The sequence below is a fragment of the Microchirus variegatus genome (genome assembly GCF_963457635.1).
Source record: "Microchirus variegatus genome assembly, chromosome: 12".
Classification (NCBI taxonomy): domain Eukaryota; kingdom Metazoa; phylum Chordata; class Actinopteri; order Pleuronectiformes; family Soleidae; genus Microchirus; species Microchirus variegatus.
Genome location: NC_139813.1, coordinates 20693431 through 20721385, shown reverse-complemented (window position 1 = coordinate 20721385; position 27955 = coordinate 20693431). Strand labels below are relative to the sequence as shown.

Here is a 27955-nt window from a genome sequence, read left to right as displayed (position 1 = left end):
AAGAACCCACAGTTTCTGTTTCAGAGGTCGTGTGGCGTGTATGTGTGAGAAAGAGAGAGTCAGTGTTTAGAATGTTCAGCTTGTGGTGATGAGTTTTGCACACGGTCTTCCAAGCAGCTCCCGTCTCGGTCATGACTCTGTTTGGTCGTCGTCCCACATGCCGTTCAGACGACGCCGTCGTCGTCGGTGTGCGATCAGTCAGGTTTCCTTTACCGACACTGCTGTGGTGGGGTTCACATGAGTTCCCCACCCTCTGTTCTCGGATGTGAGCTCACAGTCGCCCAGTTAACCACAGACGGTCTGAATCATGATGATGCTCCTTTTGCATAGTAAAGGTGAGAGTGAAATGACTCAACTGGCCTAAACTTAAACCTGTGATCCAACTGGTATCACACATGAATGAATGCCCTCTCGACACCACACCGCTGGTTGCATTCTTCACATCTTGCCTCACTGATATTTTACAACTTGAGCGAGAATCCCTCTGAGGCGCGGGGGCACACGTCAGCGCTGGACAGATAACAGCTGAGCACTCGTGTGTAATTACAGTCGACACTGATTGTTTTAGCTGTGCTGCAGCTGCCAGCTCTGGACAGCAACAATGACAGGGTTCTTATCTCCTGACACAGGCTGGCATTTGGCCATTCAGCAGGTCATATGTCATCCGTCTACTCCCCGTATTCAATTAGTCTGCAAGTGAAAGAGGGGAATTTAAAATGTGCGCCCTGTTCATGAAATGAGACCCCACATAAAAGATCATTGTTAGAGGTGAAAGAGTCGTTTTTAGAGCAAGTGTTTGATTCCTTAATGTGTGAGTGAATGGGTATGAATGGGTGACTGGCACAAACTGTAGTATAAAGCAGCTTTGAATGGTCATCAAGACTAGAAAAGTGCTATATAAATACAGAGCATTTACCTTTTATACTGTATGAAGCAGCTGTAGGGACTGTAATGGTTATTTCAACTGCCCATCACCCTATACCTGCCGAACACACAATACCAGGTCGTATGTTGTGTATTGTGTTTAGCCTGAACTGGCACCTTTCTGCAGCATCCGCAGGGAGTCGGCTCCCTCGATGCCTACAGTGGACAAAGAGGTGTGAAAACACCGCCTGGAAAGGCAGACGATTTGTCTATTGGAGGAATCCAAAATGGGAGTTTCTCAGGTATAAATGTGGAGGGCTCACTTTGCTCTGGGTCTTTTTCCAGCTAGGATCTCACCTGTGAGGATTGACCTTTTCCTTGCAACGAAAATAGAAAAAACCTTGTCTGCCGGCAGAAGTTTCTCTATTTCACCAGCAGCAGAGAATTTCGACAACAGGACCTAAAAAAAGGGACAAAATGGCCCGAAGAAAAACAAACTAAACTAACTAAAGCTTTAATTGTGATGTTTTTTTTGTTCATTTTTTTAACATTTTGTCCACAGTTTGCTTCTTCGTGTTCCCATCAATCTCCAAAAAATGGGGAAAAAGCTCCTTAAAATGTCAAACTATTCCTTTGAAAATAAATATCCTCAGTGTATTAGTATTTATATTTTATGAAACAAACATAATCTCTTTAAGAAATCAACTAGAAACTCTGTTCTTCTTAAGGACAAGGATGCACGCCAGTCATCAATAATGCAAGGATTGGCCTTTGGTTTGTCGTGCAGTCGTGTAATCAGTGAAGCGTCAGTCGCTGCTCTTCTGAGGAGAGAAGAGTTTGTTTTCTTTTAAAAGAAGAAGCTGAACAATGGGGAATTTAAAGAGAAACAAAAAGTGTGACAGGGTGACAGTGACAGTGACGGGGAGGGGAGAAGATGAGGACATAATGTGTGAAGAAACCTGTGCTGAAAGGTTTCGGTCTCTGTTTTTTCAAATGTCATCAGAACCCTGGGAGTAAAGCGTGTCTCACAGATTTGGTGTTTCTGTGGAGCTGCTGTGGCACGCTGGTGTTTCACCATCCGAGCGGAAACACAGCAGCACAGCAGTCATTCAGCGTATCTGCTCAGCAGGTGGACATCCTGTGTCTGACGTTGGTGGAGACTCCCAGACTGCATCATAATAAGGAAACGTCGTCGGCTGTAACCTTTTCTGTCTTATCATACTCCTCTCTGGTTCCAGTGAAAGGGGAGGGGCTAAAGAGGAGGAGAAAAGGGGAGGAGCCAGGAACAAAAAAATAAGACAGAGGAGCAGAGAGGAGGACAGACACAAAGAAGACCAGCAGTGACATAGATGCTCACAGATTTTTACTTTTATTTTTTTTAAACTCAAAGATGGATTTGAATTTTCTTCAATCTCTGGAAAAGGAGATCGTCCTGGAGGTTTTACGGAGAGACAAACAGCTGCGCATCATAGAAGACGACAGGATCAGGTGAGGATAATTCAATCACTTTCAGATTATCCTTCACTTTAATACTGATGATGATGATGATGATGATGATGATGCGATGATACTGAAATATAGCTTGTTAACATAAAGTCACAAAAATATACTTTTTATTCATGTAGGGCTTGGTCAATTGGCCAAAAATGTTGTAACAATAAAATGAATATTATATATAATATATAATTACTGTGATAAATGTCAGATAATGTATGTTTGACTTTGAAAAGTTGAAAAAGCCACTTTTCCTCAAGTGAGAAATACATAACAGATAATGAAATTATTTATTTATTGTATGTCAAAGTGTGTACAAAATAGAAGAAGTATACATATATATTATAATAGTAATAATAATAATAATAATAATATATATATATGTATGTGAATATATATATATGTATGTGTATATATATATATATGTATGTATGTATATAAATATAAGTATAAAGTTATAATGCTGCCGTGTGTCAGTGATAGATCTATTTTTACTCTTGTCAACATGCAGATTTGTTCCTGCAGAATCTTAATCTTAAATTTAGTAAATATCCCAAATGCCTGAGAATGAATGGGTCAATGTCAAGTCTTTGTAATTGTCATCAAGACTAGTAAAATGTTTGTTTTTTGACAAATTTGCTTCACTTAAATTTGAAAATAATTCTTCTTCCGGACAGAAACGGGCTATAAGTGTCCACCTGCTTTATGCTAAGCTAAGCTAATGTGTCTTCTCTCGCCTCAGGAGGATGAAATACGAGCTCCAGGAGCTGCGCAGGAGGGGAGCGAAGAGTTTCGCCCGGCAGTACGGCGAGAGGACCTGCGCCCGCTGCCAGAGGCCCCTGGGACGCTTCTGGAACTCGGGCGACGTCTGCCGCGGCTGCAGCCACCGCATCTGCGGCAGGTGCCGCGTGGGCGTGGGAATGGTGGACTGGAAGTGCACCGTCTGTCACGCCTACAGGTGCAGTGACACCTCAGCCTCCATTTTAATTTGAATGGAAAGGGAAGCGTGTGACTCAGTGAGTGGTGGTGGTCAGACCACTGCACTGTATGACTGTGAGGTTTATGTGACTGTTGAAGGTGGGGAATGAAGCTTGTAGCGTGTCCAGTGTCTCTCAATCCTGGTCCTCAGGGACTCACTGCCCTCCATGTTTTAGATGTTGCCCTGTTACAACACACCTGATTCAAATGAATGGGTGACGAGCAGACGTTTGAACCAGGTGTGTTGCCGTTGCATTCTGCGACTTCTGGCAACTTTTGTTTTGCCCCTTTAAACTTTTTTTTTTTTTCAAAATATTCATATTACAAGTAGGAATTAGACAACGATGTAAAAAATAATGTTAAAAGGGAAGAATTATCACTGATTAGTCCGTTTCAACTCCTTGTTCAGCTTCGTATTTAGCTTCATTTTCACCTTGAACTGCAATAAACACATATTTAGTTCCAGCTGTAAGACGGATGATAGACCAGATGGTATCTCCTGGTCCCCTTGTCATCTGCATTCATTAGTTTTAATTTCAGATTTGAGGACATCAACTTGGCATTAGCATTTTCCATTTCCACTTTTTTTGGGACCGAGTAATTCATCACCAAAAACAATCAAAAGAGACTAAATCGCAGCAAAAATACATTTCGCCCACGTAGTGGTTTTACAAGTGGTGCACGGTTGGTAGAAGCCACAGCCACATCATACACTTAAGAAGAGATGTCTGCAGGCTCTCTACTTTAACGGCCGTGTAGGGGGAGACAATTTTCTGTGAACTAGCGTCCCATTCAGGTGGGAATAGGAATAGTCCTACTAGCCTCTTTGTGCTATGGTAACCAGAGATAGGACATAATGCAACTTCCCTACTCATAGCTAACCTCCCTGCTAGAAAAAGGTGGTGGAGTAGCACCAAAAACACAACAAATGCTGGTCTATTCTGTTCCACTAGCATCTTAACCAGTACCAAACTAGCATAAACCACCATAAACCATTGACTAGCATAGAAACCATAGAAACTTCAAACAGACTTTAATATTTGTCAGCATCAAGCAGGCTCTCTATTTAAAAGGGGGGAGGCAATTGTCTGTCAACTAGCCTAGCCTCTTGTGCTATAGTAGCTAACCTCCCTGCTAGAAAGATGTGTTGGACTAGCACCAAAAACACAACAAATGCTGGTCTATTCTAGTCCACCAGCATCTAAGCCTGTACCAAACCAGCACAAACCAGCATTGACTAGCATATAAACAATAGAAGCTTCCAGAAGGGTTTAATGTTTCTCAACATCAAACAGGCCCACGTAGCATGTAGCTGCTAACACTACACAGAATTTTGGAGCAAAAAATGTTGGTGGAGACCAAAACGGATACAAAAAAAACAAGACAAAAGGCTGTTAGCATGTGTGGAAGCTAGCGGTCAACTCAACAAGGACAGCAGAACCTATAAATAAGTTCAAGTAACTGGAATAGTTTTCAGCTTGTGAATAGTCTTATGTTTTCATTGACGTTCGACTCAGAGTGACTTTGTGCTGTGTATGTTGTGATGTTTTTGCCTTTTACTTAGAACGTATGATGTGCTGTGTTGTTTTAAATGTGTTAAATGTCTGTCTCTTCACAGGGAGGTGAAGATCAGGTCTGGAGAGTGGTTCTTAGAGGAGAAGCTGAAGAAATTTCCAGTCACCACAGGTGTGTGTTTACCACTCTTCAACTGCATCTTTTCACAAAAACGTTACTTGTCTTTCCCCCACTTCATTATGTATTATTAATATTGTCGTTACTCCTGTTAAAAACAACAGATTTATAAAATATAGATGTTGGTGTACGTGCATCACCGCATATCATTTATTTCTATTTTCTTCATGTTCTTCACAGACAAATATGAAACAGTTGGAGAGAACCTATTACAGACCTACAACGTGCTGAGGTACGGTGAATCTTTACGTGGTTGATTATCAGTGTATTCGTTTAATTAAAAGCCCCTGAAAATTAACCACATATTTCTCGTATTTTCACAGTCATATATCAGTTGTGCCACCCACTCCTCCGCCTCATATGGATCAGCATTTTATGAGCAGATCAGGGGTAGAGTAAACATTACATATATAAAAGTATTTTACACTTGAAATGTGAAATACAATGTGAGTGAATGTTGTTGTTTTTTGTTGTTGTTGCTCTGCAGAGCTTGAAGAACCTGAAACCTTTCACCAAATCTGTGGAGGATCTGATGGTTTCGTTCACAAGTCATATCAAGAGTGAGTAAACACTTTTATCGCATCACTTATGCGGTCGATATTTATCAGAAAATGCTGACACAACATCAAAGCAGTTCCGCACGCAGCAAAAAATGATTCTCAGAGTTATAAGCATCGCTTCCTCTTGATGTTACCACCACATAATCTAATCTATGCCTCAGTGAGGTGAATACATGCACATCAAACCCACAAAGGAAGCCTGAATAATTTGATGCAAAAATGCAGTGTGATGAAATTTGTTGGGGGGGGGGGGATATGTTGAGATATTGGAACATTTTGTCCAGGAAATGGACAAACTTTCTTGCTCTAAATAGTGTGAGTAAACACTGAGTTGGTTCCTCTTTACTTTTTTCCTCTGTGATTTTTAGTGTGTTTCTCTTTTTTCCCCTCAACGCAGGGATTTCATCGTCTCAAAACGACCTCCTGCACGTCAACGACACCCGCAAAGGGCCGCAGTGCAAGTACAGCACGCAGAAGAGCCTGTCTGAGACTGACATCGACAAACCTGCATATGTAAGTCGCATGCACAACACCTCACTTAATGCTGTGAAGATGCAGGGTGTGTCCATGTCGGTTCAAATGAAGGCAGAGGCAGAACTCACATATGAGAATTAGTGTGATGGGTGGACTTGGTCATAAAGACTCTTAGAAATAAAAGTGCTAAGTAGAACCATATAAGGTTCTTTGGCCTGTCCTCATAGAAGAACCCTTTTTGACTCCATGTAGAACCTTTTTATAAAGGTTCCACCAAGAACCCTTTTAAAACCCTTTATTCAGGAAAGGGGTTTTAAAGGGTTCTCTGGATCAAAATGGTTCTTACTGGAACCATTAGTGTTACCAAGAACCCTTGAAAAAAAAGTTCTTTGGGTCAAAGGGTTTTTCAGAAGCAAATGGTTCCAGGTAGAACCTCAGCCCTTGTAGAAGGACCCTTTTGGAACCCTTATTTCTAAGAGTGTAGCTTCCATCACCAAGGTAATAGTCTATAGAATAGAATAGAATATCTTTAATTGTCATTGCAAAGTGCAACGGAATTGAGGTAGAAACCCTCACATGCACAAAAAGTACAGACAGTATAAATTAAATAAGATAAATGTACATAAAAAGGACTAAAGGCAGAAAACAGCTATTTTTTACAGCTACATTTATGATAAATCTTTTTTGTTTTTTTTTAAGTTTCCCCTCAAATAAAGACAGACAGAACAGTCCAACACCCAGGTTGCCTGTTTGACGTTACTAAAAAGGCCATTAAAATATAACATAACCTCCATTGTCCACTGTAATGCATTGTTGTTTTTTTTTTTTTGTTGTTGTTTTTGCAGCTCTATAAAGGCCCAAGTCTTCCAAACCTGTTCAAGAAAAAAGACAGCGACCAGGAAAGCTCCTCAACTGGGGCAGAAGAAGAAACTTCCTTCTGCAGCTCTGACTATTCTGGAGGAACGAGAGTGAGCAACATCCTGTGGTTGAAAACGTCAAATTGTAGATTGTGATCATTTCGGCTTACTTAGAAAAACCCATTCCTTCTGCGTATTGTGTGCGACTTTAATCGAATTGAGGTCGGTGTGTGTTTCCTTCCTTTCTTATCTTCTATCTTGTGTCTTTTTCTCCCCTCAGGGCAGCATCAGCAGCCTCTTTGATGGCATCAGCGTGACAGGAGAGCTGGAGCTGGCGCTAACCTACAACACCAGCACCTCCTGTCTGGAGATCACGGTCGGCGGCTGCAGAAATCTCGCTTACGGAGACGCCAAAAAGAGGAGATGTCACCCGTAAGGACATTAAATACAGTATTATGTAGGGCTGAACATCTGTCAAGATATATGTCAAAATTAAATGATTAAAACCCTTTTTTTCTGTGTCTATAGATACGTCAAACTCATTGTTCTACCGGACAAAAGCAGCAAAATGAAAACGAAAGTAATGAAATACACGACAGAGCCCGTTTATAACGAGACGGTGAAGGTAAAAATCTGCACATCCACTGTGGTGATTGTCACTTTGTTGTTGAGTCATCTTTCTAAATCAATCATGTTTCTCTTTTTGTTTTGACAGTGTCAAATTGAGCGCCACCTGCTGTTTGGAAAGAGACTGCAGGCCTCCGTGTGGCACAAGGGAACGCTGAGAAGAAAGGTGTTCTTAGGTGAGGTCCTTATTCCGCTGGACGGCTGGAGAACTGAGGACAAGGTGTCTCAAGACTTCAACTGGTACCCGCTGTGTCAAAAGGTAAACACAGATTATCATCTAAAACTATGATAAATATTCACTTGAATAGATACTAACCATAGCAGCATCACTATGGCAATAACACAGGATCTTTTCATGAACGTCACACTGTTATCGCTCCCCAGGGTTCGAGTACAGACGGAGGCGCTATGGAGCAGGACGGACATGAACTCCTGGTCAGAGGCAAACTCAGCTCCAACATCCATGGTGAGCTCCTTTAAATGACACATCACAGTGTTTGTGTTGCATTATTGCATAACATTAATGTAATATATTCAAATGGTTCCAAGGCTGGATAAATGGGAGGGTTGAGGGTAAAAAATCTGCCCCTGCCCCCAGACTATACTAGGACATTTTTGACAGATTATATTTTGACATTTTTTGAAGAAAAACTATATTAAGACATTTTTGACAGATTATATTTTGACATTTTTTAAGACATACTATACTAAGACATTTTTGACAGATTATATTTTGAGATCTTTTGAAGACATACAATACTAGGACATTTTTGACAGATTATATTTTGACATTTTTTGAAGAAAAACTATATTAATACATTTTTGACAGATTATATTTTGAAATTTTTTGAAGAAAAACTACATTAATAAATTTTTGACAGTTTATATTTTGAAATGTTGGTACTGTAATTGTATAGACTGCAGTGCATGGGTGAATTTCTCTGTAACTTCTTATGGGAAACTGTTGTTGTTGTTTTTTTTGCAATTAACTGGCATTTTTTTGTTACATTTCGCAGTTGGACACAAAATAATGACGTGCACTTCATAATATTTGACTAATGTTCCGTTAGTGAAATACTTAAATATTTTCCCTCTTCCTTTACTTTCTCTCTTAAAGTCCCTCACAGTGTTAGTAAAGACCATGTTAGTAAAAAATTCTAGAATTATAAAGCACCATCATGTGTTAAATACAGCCAAATAGTCAAAAAAATAAACCATTACACTTTATAGGCATCTCGCTGTCAATTCTCTAGTTACAGCACTAGAGGTCAGGAGAGCTCCTCTTACGGAAACTCTCTGTGACAGTCATGTTGTCCCTGTGTCAGAGTAAACATGCCTCATTGTGTGTCTCACGGTTTGTTGTGTGTAATCCGGTGTGTGTTTGAGAATGCATCAAAGAGTCTTTAACAGGTTTGTGTGTGTGTTTATAAAAAAAAGTCCCTCTCTCTGTGTGTTTTAGGTGTCTGATTATGACTCATATGAAGCCCATTAGTGGAGGTGAGACCAGGCGATGTGAACCTGGACCTGTGGGACCGAGACCCTGAAATCCACCCTGGTAGCACCAGAGATTTGAAATGTTCTCACCCTTAAATAACCAAAATATGTCTGGTAAATCATCTATTTCACATTTGCAGAGCAGAGAAGAAAATGTATATTACACTATAAGTTATTTGTCAGCTGATATATATGTAAGTGTATGTAGAAGTGATGTAGGCACTGTATATGACAACTGCTCGTCCCTATAAAATATTCACACAAAGTAATGACTGAATAAATTATGAAAATGTGATGTTTATTTATTTCTATGTTTTACTGTGCTTTGTTATGTATGCTCATATTTATCGACGCACAATTTATTAATAAATAATCTGTTGCTGAAAAGTGAACTTGAAGTTATATTTCTTCTTTTTTTTTTACACTGGCTTTATTCATGAACAATGTTTGAGCTAACTGAATGGTCAACTATTTTGATGTTTGTGTGTTTCTATTTTCATTGAATTAAAACCAGCTTTCTAATATTGATATTTCATTTTATTTAATGCATATTTTCTGGTTTCTTTGCGCCGTAGAACCAAGAAATCATTAAAACAGATGAATTTTGCTAAATGAATTTGATTAATCACTGACAGGAACATATCCAATAACAAATTGATTAAAACATTTATTCATCAATCAATCAATAAATATACTACTAAATACTGTCAACCACCTTATGTAATAGGTTATTTCTTTACAAAAAAAAAAATATCTACAAAGGAAAAGTTGTATTCTTTAAAAAAATGTCTTTAAGTAGTTTTTATCACAAAATCAAAGTTTTGGCGTTTGGCTCTGCACTGCTCGACTCCACTCTTCGAGAATAAAGTCTGAATTTACGAGATTAAAGTCTTAATTTTCGAGAATAAAATCTTAATCTACGAGATTAAAGTCGTACATTTACTAGTCGTGCTGTACTGCCGGCGTGTGTAACAATGGCATTTGTTGTCATGGTGCACGGACTTCTTAGAGTGACGGACCGGAAGTGAAAGTCGGAGAGTCCGAGAGTTGACGCTATACAGTTGTGTTCATATACTATTTGAATAAAGACACAGTGATGGGCAAAAATAATTATCAGTCGGTTGGATTGTTTCTTGAGAAGCCACAAAGCCGCTCTGAATGTCCCGCTGCTGCATCCACCGATAACCCTGCAGTCGAACAGTTCTATTATTAGCTATTAGCTTTTAGCTATTAGCTATTTCATCCTCCACAAAAGCTGCGACTTCCTCCAAGTCCGCCTGGTTCTTTCCGCGGAAATATGCATTTTCTTCCATATTCGTCTTGATACTTATGACAATGTGATGCTTATGTGCCAAAATATATCGTATCTCTTAATTAATTAATCTCGTAAATTAAGAGTTTATTCAATATACTACGCATATGTTAATTTATTTTTCACAGCAATAAAGAATATGTTTAGAATTAGGTTGATTAATTGTGGTGTTTAACTTCAATTTTCATTTACAATGTTGCATTACTGCCTTTTTCTGTAATTTACATGTATCAAAAACAATTGTTTTTAATATTGTATATAAAAGAATCATATTTTAAGGGGTCTCAAACTCAAATGACCTGGAGGCCAATGCGTATCCAGTGTGGTCATGAGGTTCTATGTTGCATTTTGAAATAAACATTCATTAATTTGTGTTTACCATGTCTGTAGAGGCTACTTTATTTTGAAGGAATTTGGTGTGGTTAATAGTTAATTATGGCAAACTTGACGAAAATACACAGCCAACACAAAGAAAGCGGATGTGGAAACGCTGCTTGGGCGGAAGTGGCTGCTGTTTCCACCAATGACAGCGGGAGACGCGAGTTTAGCGGGGGATTCAGTCGCTGTGTGTTCGCGGGAAACAGAAGCAGGAGAAGAAGCCGAAGCAGCAGCGACTTCAACGCGGAAAAGAAGCAACACTGGATAACTTTTCTGTACCGATTTAAAGAATAATAACTCCAGATCGTGCGGTGCCGGAGTGCAGTGATGCTTTTCCGCTCGATTGTTGACCGAGGAGTGGGCAGACGAAGGCAGAATGGTGAGATTATAATCCGCGCGTGGGTTTATTGTGCCGCGGACGCAGCTAAAGGCGACTCCAAGCTACATTCACGTGTTGATATGTGTAGATTTAGTGTTTGCGTGTATTTGAATCAAAGAATGATATATTTGTGTCATGAATTGTGCGTAAAAGTTTTGAAAAACAGAGATTTCCCTCCTAAATAAATCATCTGTGCTGTCAATGCAAATGGCAGCTATTGTACAGTAGCTTATGGACAGGACTCCTATGACTTTATACCACACAAAATATATGTTCATGTTGTCAGTTTTTATCTTGTCATGCAATTTCAGGCTAAAATAACTGCGTATTAGGTCAGTGGTTATACAGGGAAAGTAAACTAAAGTAGATTGGGGTGTGTCAGACACTCAAACCTGTGTAAATGTATAGTATAATGTCAAATCAGGCTAATCAAATGTCAAATCAAAGAAATACAGGGCTATTGTTTGTGATTTTTATTTAAATGTGAGTCTGAATTTAGTGTCAATTTACATGTGAATTAGTTTATTATTTTTTGCAGTATCTGCATTAAACTAATGAGGGAAATTATGAAATGATATTATTATAGCAATTATGTCACAATGCTACACTTTTATTATTGACCAAGACAGGCAGCAGCACAGTTTTAGACAGTTACAGACATTAACAACATTAAAACAGCAGTATCTTAATCATCATTCACATAAGAAATAAGACGGTAAATAGATTTAAAAATAAGTGACAGTTAAAATCAGTTACAAACATCTACAGCCAGAGGTTTGTTTCTCAAAACAATAATTCAAATAATTCTCACTTTAGTAAATGTAACTTTCCTCACGTGTGTCTTGATCGAGTAAATTCCTCTCATTCATCATAAATTACTGTACATGCACCATGAAAAGCCAACAATAAGACAAAAAAACATATTAAAGTATTACTGCAGCGTCTTACTAAACCCTGTTCTGTGTGCAGCCCTCCCTGCAGACCCTCGGCCCAGGTTCCCTCTGAGTTCTCTGCTTCACGGCTTCCAGTGCGTGCGACACGACGAGCACATCTCCTACGGGAACCTCGGTGACTCCGTGCCTCCGTTTGGATTAGCGTTCTCCTCTGGTAAAACCCTAACCCTGCATTTTTTTACCGTCACAGGAAACACCCCAGCAGCTGGTGTTTTGTTGTCATTTACTTATCACACGCTCTCTCTTCTGGTTTTGTTTTTAGCCGGCGATCTGCAGAATATCCTCGCAGCGGCGAACGAAGAAGGCATTGTTCGGATCTACAACACGGAGAGCAGAGAGAAAACGCTTCTTAAAGGTTTGTGAGGTTTCATTTTGGTCCGGTCTACCACTGGAATACAGTAGAAACTAATGGTGTGTGAACTTTTCAGAATGGCTGGCTCATGAGAATGCAGTGTTTGACATTGCATGGGTACCAGGAGAACCTCAGCTGGTGAGTGCACTGTTTAGACCCCATGATTTCAAGTTATAATTTGTCTTTGCTTGAGTTTATATTATATATTCATGTTTTTCTTCTTGGTGCGTCGTCCTCAGGTGACGGCCGCAGGTGACCAGATGGCCAGACTGTGGGATGTGAAGTCAGGAGACATGTTAGGAAGCTTCAAAGGTCACCTCTGCAGCCTCAAGTCGGTTGCATTCACACCTCAAGAAAAAGGTATGTGACGCAAATACAGTGCAAGGGGGGAATTAATGCTTCCTATTCTCAGTGACAATTCATAGGAAAACACTGTTTTTCGATTCAACAGCTGTGTTCTGCACTGGAGCCAGAGATGGAAATATCATGGTCTGGGACACCAGGTGCAGCAAAAAAGGTACAGATCAAGTTAGAATTCACACAAAAATAGTTATACAGGGTAAAACCATAAAGTTCATGATCATATCCATGTCTTCCTCCACAAGACGGTTTCTACAGACAAGTGAAACAGATCAGCGGTGCTCACAACAAAGCCGAGACGAACCCTCTCTCCAAGGCGAAGAAGAGACGGGGCAGCACGCGTGGCATGGCTCCAAGTGTGGTGAGTTTCCTTAAAAAACACCTGACACCGTTTACTTTACTGCAGTGAAACAGAGAAGAGACTTAGAAGAGAGTCGACGGGTGAAAAATGATCTTCTTCTCCTTCTGCCTTATTTACAGGACACTCAGCAGAGTGTAACGGTGGTTTTGTTTCGGGATCAGCACACGCTCATCTCCTCTGGGGCCGTTGACGGGTAAGAAACCAAGTCATTATCGGTGATTCAGCATGTTAGGAAATCATTATTATTATCATTTAATATAATATTATTCATATATATATGTGTGTGTGTGTGTGTGTGTATACTGTATCTATAAATGGATGTGTGAGTATGTATGTATATGTGTATATATATGTATGTATATAAATATGTATATGTATGTATGTATGTATATATATATATATATATGTGTGTGTATATGTATGTATATGTGTATATATATGTATATGTGTGTGTATATATATATATATGAATACATATGTATGTATGTGTATATGTGTATGTATGTGTATATGTGTATATGTGTATATGTGTATATATATATATATATATATATATATATATATATATATATATATATATATATGTGTAAACATATGTATGTATGTATACATCTGTATGTGTATATATGTATACATATGTATGCGTATATATGTATATATATATATACATATGTATGTGTATATATGTGTGTATATATATATATATATATATACATTTGTATGTATATATATGTGTATATATATAGTGTATATATGTGTATTTATATATACATATGTATATATGTATGTATATGTGTGTGTGTGTATGTATATGTGTTTATAAGCATGTATATGTACATATATATATATGTTTGTATGTATATACGGTATATGTATGTGTATATATCTTTGTATACTGTATATGTGTGTGTATGTATGTGTGTGTATATATTTATGTATATATTGTATGTGTATGTATATATGTACGTATATGTATAATCACAACCATGTGATTAATCGACAGATTGGTTCATGTTGGAAATATTTGTTGACCCAAATCTAATTTCTTTTCCATTTAATTCCTCAAATCCAGAGTAATCAAGCTGTGGGACTTGAGAAAGAACTACACCACACACCGCCAGGATCCTGTTCCACTGCAGACGTACCCGTACCCGGGTTCTTGCATGCGCATGAGGCTGGGTGAGTTTCACTGTGCTGTGCTGTACTGGAAACGGAGTTGTAAATAAATAAATACTATTAATGCTAAGCTAAACATTGCTTTGCGTGTATGTGTGTGTGTGTGTTGCAGGTTATTCTGGCCTCGTCCTGGACTCCACGCGATCTAACGTCATGTGCAACTGCACCGACGACAACATCTACACGTTCAACGTCAGCGGCACAAAGACGGCTCCAGGTAAACGAGAGCAGAGGCCTGAGGGGTGTTTCCTGTTTATGACTCAATACAATACCGTTGTTAGTCACTAGATGGGGCTGCGAGACATAACACCCCTTTTTTGAGGAGCAGGAGCTGTGTCTGATTAATGCACATAAAACTAAGGGATGCAGGGACTTATTTGTGCAGCTTTAATCATCAGAGTTTTAAATGGCGGTTAAAGTCTGGTTATTTTAGAACTGAGCAGCTGATCACGACTGAATCAGCTGGACAATAATCCACCGTGTAGGCCAGGCAGCCATTTTGAAATGCATCACAAACCAGTGCAGCTCTCAGTTAATGGAAGAGAGGAAAGTTGTGGATTTTGGACTTAGTTATTGTGTTTATTTACTCTTTTCTTTTCTTCCCCACTAATACTTCCTGTTTTTCTTCCTTCCACAGTGACCGTATTCAGTGGCCACCAGAACTCCTCATTTTACGTCAAGTCCACCATTAGCCCAGACGATCAGTTCTTGGCCAGTGGCTCGAGTGACAATAACACGTACATTTGGAAGGTACTGTATTCACTTTCAGTTACTCGGATAAAACGTGAATCCTTGTTCCTTGAGTTTACAATGACTCTATCTATTCTCTCTATCTTAGATCTCTGACCCTCAGTATCCTCCCATGACGCTTCAAGGCCATAACGAGGAAGTGACATCTGTGGCGTGGTGCCCGACAGATTTCACCAAGGTAAGACGGGACCGACCTCAGTGACTCTGTCTCCCGTTTCCTTCTTCCCCGAGATCTGATGATTGTTTTCCTGCTGTAAAGCATAAAAAGAGCTGTGTGTAATCTCCTGCTGCTGCTGCCGCTGCTCTGTTGGCAGATTGCTTCCTGCTCCGATGACCACACAATTCGGATCTGGAGGCTTCAGCGGGAAATGGACGGAGCCGAGCGTGTGGTGGGAGAAGCCAACCTTGTGGGCTGGGCGCGTCCTAAATCTCCCACAAGTCAGTATTTCAATCACTGACATAACGTGTCTCTTTTAGCTACCGCTTAATCACACAGTATGTGTATGTTGTCTTTAATTTCACTCCAGTTTTACTGGTATTATTGATTCCTTAGATCTCTGCTTTCCTGCCTTTTGAATACAACATTTGAAAATAGTCGTAGTGTCGCACTGGACTAATAAGGATGTCCGTTTTGTTTTTTAAGGGCCTTTAATCGTAGCTGAGACGACTCCTGCCAAAACGCAGAAGCTGCAGAGCCTTGGAGGACTGGCCTCACCTCAGCAAGCTTCCTGTGCTCCCAGTGGAGCCGCCCTCCCGTCGCCCTCCAGCACCATGTCACCTGCACAGTCTCAGGACACAAAGACTGCTGTTGCTGCTGCTGCTGTTCGCCAGAGAACGCCGTCGTCCATCAAGCAGTGGTTATCGCCGAGCCAGGGCTCGCTCGGTCAGGCCAGCCCTCCTCTGCGCAGGGTCCTGAGTCCGATGGTCAGCGCTTCTCCCGCCGAGCGACGGGCCAAACGCAGGCTGGAGACCGGTGCGGCGTCTGCGGGCTGCGAGGACGCGGCGCAGTGCGACTGCGTTGCTGAACTTTACCCCGAAGCCAAGAGGAGCCGGGCCCTGTCCGGTATCTGCTGCCCGGCTCGGGAGAGCGCGGTACATAATAAAACGTCTGACTGTCACACGGAGGACAAGCAAGCCTCGTCCACGCAGATTGGCAAGGAGAACTGCTCCTCCGGAGGAAAGGACTGGCTCTCCGTTATGGGACAGAAGATGAGGAAAGGTCACGGAAGCCCCGGTATTTCCAGAAGTCCCAGCGCCTCGAAGAAACACGAGGGCAAAGCACCAGCTTCACCTGTAAGTACCAAACTCGGAGGTTTTGTGAAACAACCTGTGTGTGTTCTGTAATACCATGTTGTCTTAAAGCTGCGGTGCGTAACTTTTTGTTTGGTCTTCATTAGTGCTGTCAATCGACTGATGGAAAAAGACGCGTGTGACGTCATGTTTACGTGACTCCTGATTGTTAAAATTAGTCTCTAAAGTAACGCTAAACTTTAAAAAACAGAGGCACACATACGCAGTACACAGGTACGCTGCTCTTTTTGTTTAATAAACAGACCGCTCCAGTTCCACTGTAGGCACGCTAACGGCAATAAAAGGAGCTAATGCAGCTAACGTAGCTAACTGGTAAACAGTGCCTGGACTCCGGTGTCGCGGCACGTAAACATGGCGTCATGCGAGTCTTTTTCCACTCAGTCATCATGGAAACGCGTTAACCTATTGCACAGCACTAGTCTTCATGGACAGAAGCATTGTTATTATTTGTATGCTAAAGGAGGGAAAAAAAACACAGTGTTGTGGTTGTAGCCATTGTAGCATTACTAGCATGAATCGAGTCAAGGATTTGGAGAATTGTGACACCCCTAATACTCAATCAAGACCTGACTGAGGGTGCGTTTCTGTGTATACAGCAGCAGTGCAGGGGTGGGCGGGGACAAAAAGTGTTTATTTTTTTGTTTTGTCATATCAAATCACTTCCTGCGTGCAGCTCGGGACGCGACATCTAAACACCGCTTTACTGATTAATACAGAGATTAGAGATTAATACAGAGATTAATACAGAGATTAGATCCAAACCATCGACGATGGTTTGGATCTAATGAACATGTGCTTATATTAGTGCTGGGCGCGATAACAGCGGTTAACGGCGTCAACGCTAACGCATGTTAATGTTTACGTGACTCCTGATTTGTTAAAATGTGTCTTTAAAGTAACGCTAAACGTGTTATTTGTAGCGCTGCTCTTTTCGTTTGATGAACAGACCAGTTCCAGTTCGACTATAGGCGCGCTAACTGGCACTAAAGGAGCTAATGGAGCTAACGGTGCTAAAGGAGCTAATGCAGCTAACTGGTAAACGGTGCCTGGACTCCGGTGTCGCGGCACGTAAACATGACGCCACACTTTTTCCGATCAGTCGCCATGGAAACACATTGTGCGTTAACCTAGCACTAGCTTATATTTAAAATATAATGCACTACAGTTATAAAATACAATCTTATTATTATTTTGTAAGAAAAAAAAAATCCTATATATATATGTTATATATATTATATATATATTATATATATATATATTTTATATATATATATATATATATATGTATATGTTATATATATTATATATATGTTATATGTTATATATATGTTATATGTTATATATATATATATATATATATATATATATATATATATATATATATTGCATGTTTCACTATGCACAGTCTGTGAAAATGTCAATTAAAATCATCATCATTCTTTTTTGGAGAACAATATTTTGTTACACAGCTGGAGAATTAGGTCTTTAAAATGACTCGGCACAAACGGCTTCATAGTTCAGAAATGGTCTAAAATGACTATCTATTACTATGTGATATCGGTGTCGTCCCATCTCTAATCTTATCCCCCCGACGGCCTTTAAGCGTTTGTTTAACAGCAGAGAAACTCGCAGTGAAGACAAAAATGTGTTATTTCCTCTGCCTGCGCCTTGTTATTAATGCCTTCCTTCAGTTTCATTTACTTGGAATGTTGCCAGTCTCGAATAACTGCAGTTCAAAAGAAACGCATACTTGAAGAGTGATTGTGCGTCTGACGACTGATGCCCGTCCCTCCTTCCTTCCTTATCCGTGTCGATGTTTACACATGTGCGCATATGTTCATATTTGTCCATTATCTATAAAGGATGACGACTGCAGCAGCGGTTTGACGTTTTTTTCTCTCTCCATATTTCTTTGTTTTACAGACGATCCGCTCGCCACAGACGATGAAGAAAATCTCCACATATTTCACGAGGCAGACGCTGGACTGAACCTGCTGGAGCCAAACAGATGTTCTGTGCTTTTGTATAAAAACGCTGTGTTTTTAGTTTGGGTATTTTTATGACAGATGATAAGAACGCTGGTTAAGGTCCAGGTTACATAAGTATAAAAAACCTGAGCTGCATGAAGATAAAAAAAAAGTCATGCTAAATATTTTATACAGGAGAGTCTGCTTATGTTTTTTTATTTTTTTTTTACATTTATTATTATTTAATTGGGTCATGGGTATTTGCATTCCCCTCCTACACCATTTTCTGGTGCTCTGCAATTACTCTAGCAAACCTGGTGACTTTATAATATACGTTACATGTACAAAAGAGACCCTGCATACTGTGCAATAATTAAGTTAAGGAGAATAACATGGCATTACTCATCAGAGTCATAGAAAAATATATATATTTGTCCAGAGGTGTGGCTGTTTTAGAAGAAAGAAAGCACAGTTTATTTGCTCTGCTGCCCTTTTATCAACTTCACTAAGATTTCAAGTGTAAGCTGGTGACAGATAAGCTCAGCAGCACTTTGTACACATGCCATTTATATTTTCTTTTTTTTCTTTTGTCCCTCTACCTTGCATTGGTTTTGTTGTTTTACTCCCAGTGTTGCATGTATAGAAAAATCAACTGATTGTCATTTTTTTTTACTTGAGCAAACACTCAAGTTGTTTATATGTACAAAATAACCAGTGATTATCGATTGGTTTGTTTGTATTTAATTAACCGAGGCTCGCTGTGGCCTCACCTTATTAAATGAAAATCAGTTTTCATGATCTTGGTTGTATGTTCTTTCTATTTCTATTTCTTTTCAACAACTTTCTCTAGTAACACAATAATCAGACATAATATTATAACTAATTATTTATTGCTATTATCAATTCATATATGTACCTATCTCTGTGTCTGCATTAAAATGTGTTATTCTTTTATTTAGTCCAACTAAAATCGAGCTTCTTCTGATTAATGTGATTCATAGTCCGATTACTCCTGCATGTATATGTTTAGTTGGACTTTAGTCGGACTTGGCGTTCTGCTTGTGCACAAAATGTAGGTAATAGAAGGGTTAGCTTGATATTCTTTAGAGGGCCGCATGTGGCCCGCGGGCCATGAGTTTGAGACATGCCAGTATAAAATGACATGAGGGTGGATATAATACAAAATTGCTGGATTGGTTTAAAAAATTTGATTGTACTGTAGTTCTTCCGCAACGAGACTAAAATTGAACGTACGTTGTTTTAATATTGGCGCAGATAAAAGAAACCACAGCTGCCACTCCTCATTCAACTGCTCCAAGTCACCTATTTGTTTTCCCACGTCACGTGTTCACCCGCCCCTCTCTTTCTCTGGCCCACGATTGGCTGAGAAGTTTCCAGCGTTTGATTCTCGCTCCGCCATTGGCCGGCGCAGCTGTCAGTCAGTGACGTCTGCCTGTCAGGCTCTGTGGTCCACCACCAACAACCGAAGAGAAGCGACACAGATCGGCGGCGCAGGGAGTTTACATGTCTGCCTTTTCAGCGCGACGTCCGCCAGTTTGTTGTGTTCGAGGACGGCTGGTGTTGCCCGAGGCTGCGCATTAAAGCCAGTAAGGATTTCCAGTTGAAAACCGGGTCACCGGGCTAACTTTTTGGTGCTATAAATGCGATTCAGCCGTCGAGCCATTTTTGAACTCCATCGATCGCGGATAGTTCTTGTGAAAACACACTCACCGGAAGTCTTGCTGGGATTAAAAAAAAACATACGAAACTTGAGGACTCGGACGAGACGTTTCTACGAAGAAATACCTTAATACGACGGGGCATTTTTTTACCCCGTAACTTTTTTCCTCTCTGAAAAGCGGTGCAAACTGTTCCTGTGACGTACATTAGCGTTAGCTAATTCCAGCAAGCTAGCTAGGTGCAGCAGCTAGCATCTTAGCAGTTTGCTGCTGCGAGTGCTTGAGGTAACTTTTGATGACAATGTCTTTCGTGCGTTTTACAACAGGTGGACCATTTGCGAACACAATGAAGCACCAGGAAACGTCGTAAATTTAGAAACTCGGGTCGTTTCAGTCTGCCGTTTGCTGCCACAGGAAATGCCATGAGTTGTTAGGCTTTTTAGTTCGTGTTTTAAGGATATTTTCCCGTCATGATGCAGCAGTGTAACCCCGAATGACATGTCGGCTAATACGAATTAACACTACAGCTGGATACGCCTCAAGCCGTGCCGTTTGATTCTCCCACTTTTTTTTGCCGAGGTGAAGAGGAAACCCTGCAGTTTGCCGAGAGGAATAACACCATTGCCTGTGCGAAGTCCGCCCGTCAGTTCATGCGTCAAAATGTCGGCCATCTCTGCATCCGAGAAAGTGGACGGGTTCACGCGAAAGTCCATGAGGAAGGCCCAGAGACAGAGGCGATCCCAAGGCTCTTCTCAGTACCGCACCCACAGCGTTCCGGTGGAGCTTTCACCGTTGCCACAGCTCAAAGGTACGGTAAGAGGATGAAGGGGTCTGCCGCTTAAAATAGGCGAGTCTGTCATTATTACCTGTGTGCGGTGTGTTCCGCTGGATCAGCAACAAGTGCGGTCAACACGTGAAAGCGCTTTCAGAATTATACTGTATGCAGGTCACACGAGGCAGGAAACCGACTCAGTCCATTCATATGTACTGTAACGTGTCGTCCATTTTCCTCTAAACGTGACCACCATTTACAAATGGACATTATGTGCTATTGGGGAACACCTGGAGCTAGCATTTGAGACAAACTGCTCAGGAAAATATTCCCATATATAATTAAATTGAGAGATTTTTCCCTCAAACGTAATTCTTTTTGCACACATTGTTACCGCCCCCTAGTGGCTGTTCTGTGAACTATAATTTCCTCGTTAGATTCAGCTTGATAAATGGACATCAGCTTTATATAGTATATGTACACGAAGTCACTTATGGGAAATAATAACACTTTTTTCACATACAGGTGATCAACATGTTTGTAATTTATCACAATCAAATGATTGTGGGAGCTATTTGTTATGATGTGCAATAAAACCATATATTATCCCATCCTAGGTCGCACACATCTGTGCACAAATCAAACATTCAAACTGACTCTACAGTTGTGAACACATCTTCCAACATTTCACTCTGCTAGGTGTTACACAGGGAATAATAATAATAATAATAAAAAAAGTTGCATGGCTGTCTACAAGAGTGGATTTGTGTTTAGATGCAAATTAGCTTCACGAGCAGCCTGGAGCTGAAAGGACATGTAGCAGCACAACCAGAATAATCTTGATCCACGGCTTTTGCATAAAAAAAACAAACAAACTACTCATAATTTCACCCAATCAGAGAGAGAGATCTTGTTCGTATTCAGGTGATTGGGAAAAGTATTTAGGACTGCTTGTGTTTTTCCTGTTTTAGGATAATGGTGATGTAGACTGCTGAAAATAATAAATACAATCAGAATCTGCTTTATTGGCCAAGGAGTTCCACATACAGGGGAATTGGACTGTTTGTTTGTTTATTGCTCACTGTGTAATTGTGTTAAAGAAGACAGGACAAGGACTATCAACGGGACACCTGACTGACAATAAGTCACTAAACTGACAATAATGTTGAGCAAGTTTAGAAAATGCTGAGCAGTCCCTTTCTCTGCTGCTTGACAAGTTTATATGGTTTAATGTTGCCAACCCTTTCCAGTGCAGACATGCTGAAGTATCACTCAAATCCTGTGCCAGTGGCAGAATGGCTGAGACATCTCATTGAAGAAGCATGAAACTGGCTTGACTCAGGACAATGTATTCCCATGCACCAGCCAAATAATTTCTGCATGAATGTGTGCTGGTTAGGAACCTGATGGTAACAAGCTGCTTGATTCAAAGCAATTTACTAAAGTTTAGTCACAATTGAGGTTGCACATGCCATGCATTTTTTTCCTTTTTTTTTTTTTACATAATTTAACAATTTGTCACAGTTGTGTCCGTTTCAGATCTGCCTGAGTTGTGACGGTACGTCCTGGTGAAGGGGCAGCTCATGAGCTGCTTCATCTAGCTTCCCTTACTTATTCTCCTGCTAATTACATAATGCTTTGGTCAGTACTGTGCTGGTATACGTTGTAACTACACTGTATGTTAGGGTCCAAAGAACAAACAGGGCAGGGACATTTTTAATCAGTTAAGGGCCATAATTGACTAGCAGTTTGCTAGTCAAACGGCTGTTTCAAGCCGTTTGACTAGCAAACTGCTAGTTTAAGTTATAAACTTAAGTTGTATTTCACAAAACGAAAACATTAGAATCACCTGAGAAAATGTTGTCTTTTGATAAATTACTGGTGGTCTGTGTTTGTTTTGGGGACATTGTATAAGAGACAGCAATGCACAATATGGGCAGCCTGTATTCATTTTTGAGAGTCTGTTGTGAGTTGATGCAGAACTCTGTTGTAGGTGGAAGTAGACGTGGGGTGGGGTGGAGGTCAGGTTAAGTATGGCATGTGACCTTTTATCAAGGATTCTGTTCCTTACCTGTCAAGTGTAGCGCTGCTTTTGTATAAAAGGAGAAATACCTCAGTTATTACTGGCCCTGGCTGCAGCGGTATTGTTATTGTTTTCACCTTGCGTGTCCTGGAGACTCCCACTGAAGCCGGAACTAACGCAGACATGGTTTTTGAGTAATTTGGCAGGTGTTGATGTTTCTGGACATGGACACATTTTGTCTCTAACCCCTGAAATATACAGGGATCAATATGAAGGCCCTGTCATACAAAAAAACAATTGAATTAATAATGAATTAAACATTTTCAAAAACCGGTGACGTGACTATCTAAGCACGCACCCGACTAGATACCTGTTGCTTTGTGTTCCTGTAGCCTGCGGTTAAATGGGACACTCCTGAGCCTGCATACAACTGCGTTTATTTAAGTTCCACGCACAACAGTGTGAGTATTTCCAGTGTTTACTTTAGAATGTTTTCGCAAGCAATTTCTCAAGCGCAGCAGCCATCTTGGATTGTGCCATAAGCTATAATAATGCAGGTGAATGGAATGGATTGTATTGTAGTTTTGGTCAACTAATCTGCAGTATTACAGTGTATAAAACAATCATATATTGCTATATAGAGTCACAACTGTTTCATTTCATGACTATGAATGTGGTGCTCAACACTTATGTTGACTGGACTTAAATTTGCTTACCCATATACTGTAGACAAGTCTCAACAGCTTGTCAGCAGTGGTGATGTTATTTGGGGAAATGGCAGAAACCTGCCTGGTCAAGTAGTTGGAGCTTTTCAGCATGATGCAACTTCTCGAATGCTAAAAACAAAACCTGACACAAACAAGTTGTGTCACTGCTGTCGTTGAATTTTAAAGGACGGGATTGCTGACCTTTTTAGAGCTTTTGCATTTCATGTTCATATATTCTGTGAGCAGGAAGGATATGAGCCATACCATCAATTTTCCTACTAATAAGCTAGACTGTGAAAACTATAATTATGTTTTTCTAGTAATTATATGAAATATCTGTGATGTTGAACCCCTTCTAACCCCACTGTTTCTATCACACTCACAGAACGTTATTAACCAGTGATTAGGCTGGCTATCAGGCATACCTTGTCACGCCTTGACATAGTGCATTGAATGTCGTGATTCTGTATTATCATGTTATCTGGTTAGCCAGTTATATAACCATAGAGCTAAGGTAATGTTTGTTGATAACGCAGTCTTGATTTAAAGTCCACTTATGTGCGTTTAGCATGTAGCACTCCATTGTCATGGAATTGCCAAACTTTCTATATATTTAGGATCAGTCATTTATTTATTAAGCGCGAGTCCTTAAATAGTAAAAATCCTGTTACAGCCTGTATTTGAACCCGTAGGATGTTTGCAGGACCATCCTCAATAATTCCAACTTGTTTAAATTCACTCACCATCTGTCATGTCTGTAGTATAATCACAGTTCACACAAATATGTGCTAACAAACAGGTTGCATGCTCTGGCATCGCTTGCCCGTATGTGTAAGTGTAGGAAACAAAATGGTGGTACTGGTATTGTTTCTCATCAGCTCACAGTGTTGGACTTTATTTACACAGTTGTCTAAAAGCCAGGAAATAAGAGCTAATTGACCATAGCCCCTTTTATATTGGTGTAAATCAAGTATCCTAACATGGGTTTGTTCCTCGAGTAACATGACTAAGAAAGGAAATCTGTACAGCCGGCATGTTTCAGGTCCTCAAAGATGCACTGCAGAGATGCTTCATCCCTCCTGCAGTGGAGAGGTTCGAGTGCTTATAGCTCCTGTTGTGTGATAGACACTGAAAAGATGAGTCACTCAGAGACCCAACATTGTTGCCATGGCAGCCATAAGCCTTGAGAGCAAGCCAGGGAAACATTTTACTTTCCAAATGCAGCCTGCTTCTTTTATTTGGATATTTCTGTCACAGGAGCGATATTTTGAGCCGAGTCGTGATTTCTAACCAGATCTAAGCGCATGTTTGGCCAGCGGTGTATTTTTGTCAATAGTCTAAATATAGTTCATGCGTTCACGGTATCAGTCAATGAGGTGCATTGCTTTGAAATTCTATGATCAGTTCCCACACAGAAATCGTATAAAAGATAACGGCTCACTCTGATTTTTATCCTTCTTTCTCTCATCAGTAAAGAAAACTGATCACTTGTTGAATTTATTAATTTAACAGATATGAAATTCAGTATTAACTTTTTTGTTTTACCCAGCATCCTTTAGCGATCATGTCTACGGTATTTGCCTATTGATCGACAAGAGTTTCACAGTGTTTCGATGCAGTCTGTCAGATGAGGGCAAATCAATACAGCAATTGCGTGATCAAAGGGATAAACCTTTTGTATTGGACTGAGATGGTGTTTTGTGTTTGTTTTTGTCATTATCATGGCCATAAATGTGTGGCTTCCGACAGGTTAGTATTTGCGTTTACCTATTTATAGTAAAGACTTAGTCGTGTTTCCCTGCTGCTATAATGACCGACTTAAACCAGGGCTGGGTGTTGGAAGAATGTGTAATTTTCTTTTTCATAAACGGAATATATAATTTTTAATAGATTACAGAAAGATGGGATTGTTATATTATTCTCTGCAAGGTATTTTGGTCATTACTTTGCTTCACAGTCATTGTGTGTTTATAAATGTCCTTACTTATGAAAGTTCAGTGTTCGTAAGTGCAATGAGTGTGACGAAACACGTGCCTTACGTTATGTGTCATCAATATATCATTAACTTGGAGGATCACTATTGTAATTCAAATCTTATTTATGGTGTTATTGTGTGTCTTAATTGACTGATGGAATGGATCAATGTCACCTTAGAGAACCTGAAACCAAAAAGTTATTTGACATTAGTGCCGCTTCTTTTAAATATCCCGGTAACTGCTGACGGTGTAAAACGAGGAATAGTATCAATGTGCCCTTGCTAGACTGTTGGGGATTAATGAGCTGGTAACGTGAATATAGAGCTGGACTTGTTGAAATCTACTAGCCAAGATGGATAAAGGAATTTTCTGAGGCATCTAACACCCAAGATTTGCTCACACTGTCTTCACTGTACGGCCCTGACCTTCTTTGGCCACATCATCTGATGTTCATCTTTCTCCACAACTGTAGCACATGATCAAGTTTGAAAGTAATTCCCAGAGTAATGCAAGTGAACCAGCGTTAGTGGTTTCTCAAAGGCATGGATTACCATTCATAGAACAAACATATAAAGATTAAAATAGCAAAACTTCTTAGGACGTACTCCCTTTCATGTTTGGCTCAACCAAGTCTGGTTTCCATCTTTAAACCATTCAAACACACAAAAGAACTATTGTAGAGGCTGAGACCAGACCATTTCTGCACTAATGTTTGACATTATCAAGTGATAATCAAAATAGCAGATTATTTTCAACCAGTCAGCTAATTGATTGCACTTGTTTGAAGGTTATCATTCTTGGGATTGCCCTTAATAGGCGGGCCTGATAATTGCAGATGAGAAGGGGCACAAAGAAAGCAAACACAGGTGTCAAACATCCTGCCATGTACCCCCGTAAAGGTAAATTCAATTTCTGACTCGGAGCTAAAACTGCCCATCACCCTTTACCTGCCCAGTACAGAATACCAGGTCCTTTGTGTATAGTGTATTTTATATTGTGTATTGTGTCTAGCCTGAACTTTCTACAACATCCGCAGGGAGTCAGCTCCTTGATACCCCAAGTAGACAAAGAGGTATGAAAACACTGCCTTCAATGGCAGACTCTTTGTCTATTGGAGGAATGCAAAATGGGAGTTGCTCGGGTATAAATGTGGAGGGCTCACTTTGCTCAGGGTCTTTCTCCAGCTAGGATCACTCCTGTGAAGATTGATCTTTTCCTTGCAACGAAAATAAAACTTGTCGGCTGGCAGAAGTTCTCTATTTCATTCTTCACCAGCAGCAGAGAATTTCCACAACACCCCCCCACTACCTTTCAACACAGAAATGTAGATAGTGGAGTGACATCAGCAGTGAAATTAAAACATTTCTCTAAACTCTAAACAAAGATGGACACCACATGTGGTTCTACCTCACCCATCCAGTTCAGCAGCTACAGTATGACCTCTGTGGCATCTCTGCTGTAAAGCACTGCCACTGCCACTGCCACTTTTATTTATTTCCAAGCCCTTGGCCATATTCTACACAATATCGAGGCATTTTAATGTTTCCACACATCACTTTTGCCAGCTGTATTGTTTTTGAAAGTGCTTCATCAATATGATTGGTGATATGAGTGTAATACATTTCCCCCCGTGTTCACCCTTCTAGACAGAACTCGCATTAAGGCTGCATTCAACCCAAATGTCTCCTTTGCATAATGTGCAGGCTGCAAATCTAAACCCCAGTCCTTAATTAAACCATAACCATGGTGTCAGTATTGAGTTACAGAGCTGGTTGTGTCCTTGGAAAAATCTATTAGTGCTGCTTCTGAACCAGTCACAATATTTGAATATTTATTTTAGCCGGAGACACTGAGCTCCGAATGTAATTACTTTTCCTGTAAGGATATCTGTTGTATTGGACAGGCTACACAAGCACATTTATAATATCCTAATGTGAGGAAGTCTGCCTAAACTCCTCAGGTCTGTGTACCATGTGATGCCTGCAGGACTAACTTTCTCATTATTTAGAGGTCACCTGACCTGCATAGTTTCCCTCAGTTTGTTTTGGTGTCTTTCTGCTTGGCTATACTTCTATGAAATGTTGACAGCATGAAAAGGGCAGTGGGAAGTGGTTTTTCGAGGTATTTTGTGGGATATCATATCATATCATATGATACGTTTGTGGTATATATTTGATTGTCCCTAAGTCTGGACAACCAGTGTTTCTACCACCATGTCAGTCATTGATCCATGTGGACGCTACAGATCAGAGAAAATGCATTTCAGTATTTTGAAAAATCCTGCAAAATTCTGTTGCTGCAGAGCAGTGGCAGTCATAATGTAATGCACATTATCAACCTGTCCCAGCTCTGAATTATATGTTTTTGTAGATTTAATGTTTAAAAATAATGACCGTCAAACTTGTATTGTTTTTTCCTCCAAATTTTTTCCCATGAAGGCATCAGTCACCTTCACGGTC

At 40.2% G+C, this 27955-nt stretch overlaps 3 protein-coding genes across 3 annotated transcripts in view; all 3 read left to right on the top strand.

Annotated features, from left to right (window-relative positions):
• Window positions 1-2254: 2254 nt before the first annotated feature.
• On the top strand, window positions 2255-8047 carry sytl3 (synaptotagmin-like 3; the record flags this gene model as incomplete). The annotated part of the gene is made up of 12 exons (XM_083898594.1): window positions 2255-2352; window positions 3101-3316; window positions 4955-5022; window positions 5209-5260; window positions 5352-5418; window positions 5516-5588; window positions 5986-6101; window positions 6908-7044; window positions 7205-7351; window positions 7448-7544; window positions 7635-7805; window positions 7931-8047. The coding sequence occupies 12 exons, from the start codon at window positions 2255-2257 to the stop codon at window positions 8024-8026; spliced, it is 1338 nt and encodes a 445-aa protein (XP_083754720.1). The 3' UTR covers window positions 8027-8047.
• Window positions 8048-11057: 3010 nt separating this feature from the next.
• Window positions 11058-18361, top strand: dtl (denticleless E3 ubiquitin protein ligase homolog; the record flags this gene model as incomplete). The annotated part of the gene is made up of 15 exons (XM_083898593.1): window positions 11058-11109; window positions 12079-12216; window positions 12325-12417; window positions 12491-12552; window positions 12654-12774; window positions 12866-12931; window positions 13020-13135; window positions 13255-13328; window positions 14208-14314; window positions 14424-14528; window positions 14949-15061; window positions 15150-15239; window positions 15376-15499; window positions 15705-16354; window positions 18296-18361. The coding sequence occupies 15 exons, from the start codon at window positions 11058-11060 to the stop codon at window positions 18359-18361; spliced, it is 1977 nt and encodes a 658-aa protein (XP_083754719.1).
• Window positions 18362-19895: 1534 nt separating this feature from the next.
• The window catches only part of ppp2r5a (protein phosphatase 2, regulatory subunit B', alpha isoform), a 29085-nt gene continuing 21025 nt past the window's right edge, over window positions 19896-27955 (top strand). Inside the window, exon 1 of the mRNA XM_083898995.1 lies at window positions 19896-20826. Within this exon, the coding sequence (XP_083755121.1) occupies window positions 20679-20826 (148 nt within the window). The 5' untranslated portion in view covers window positions 19896-20678. The remainder of the gene's footprint in view (window positions 20827-27955) is intronic.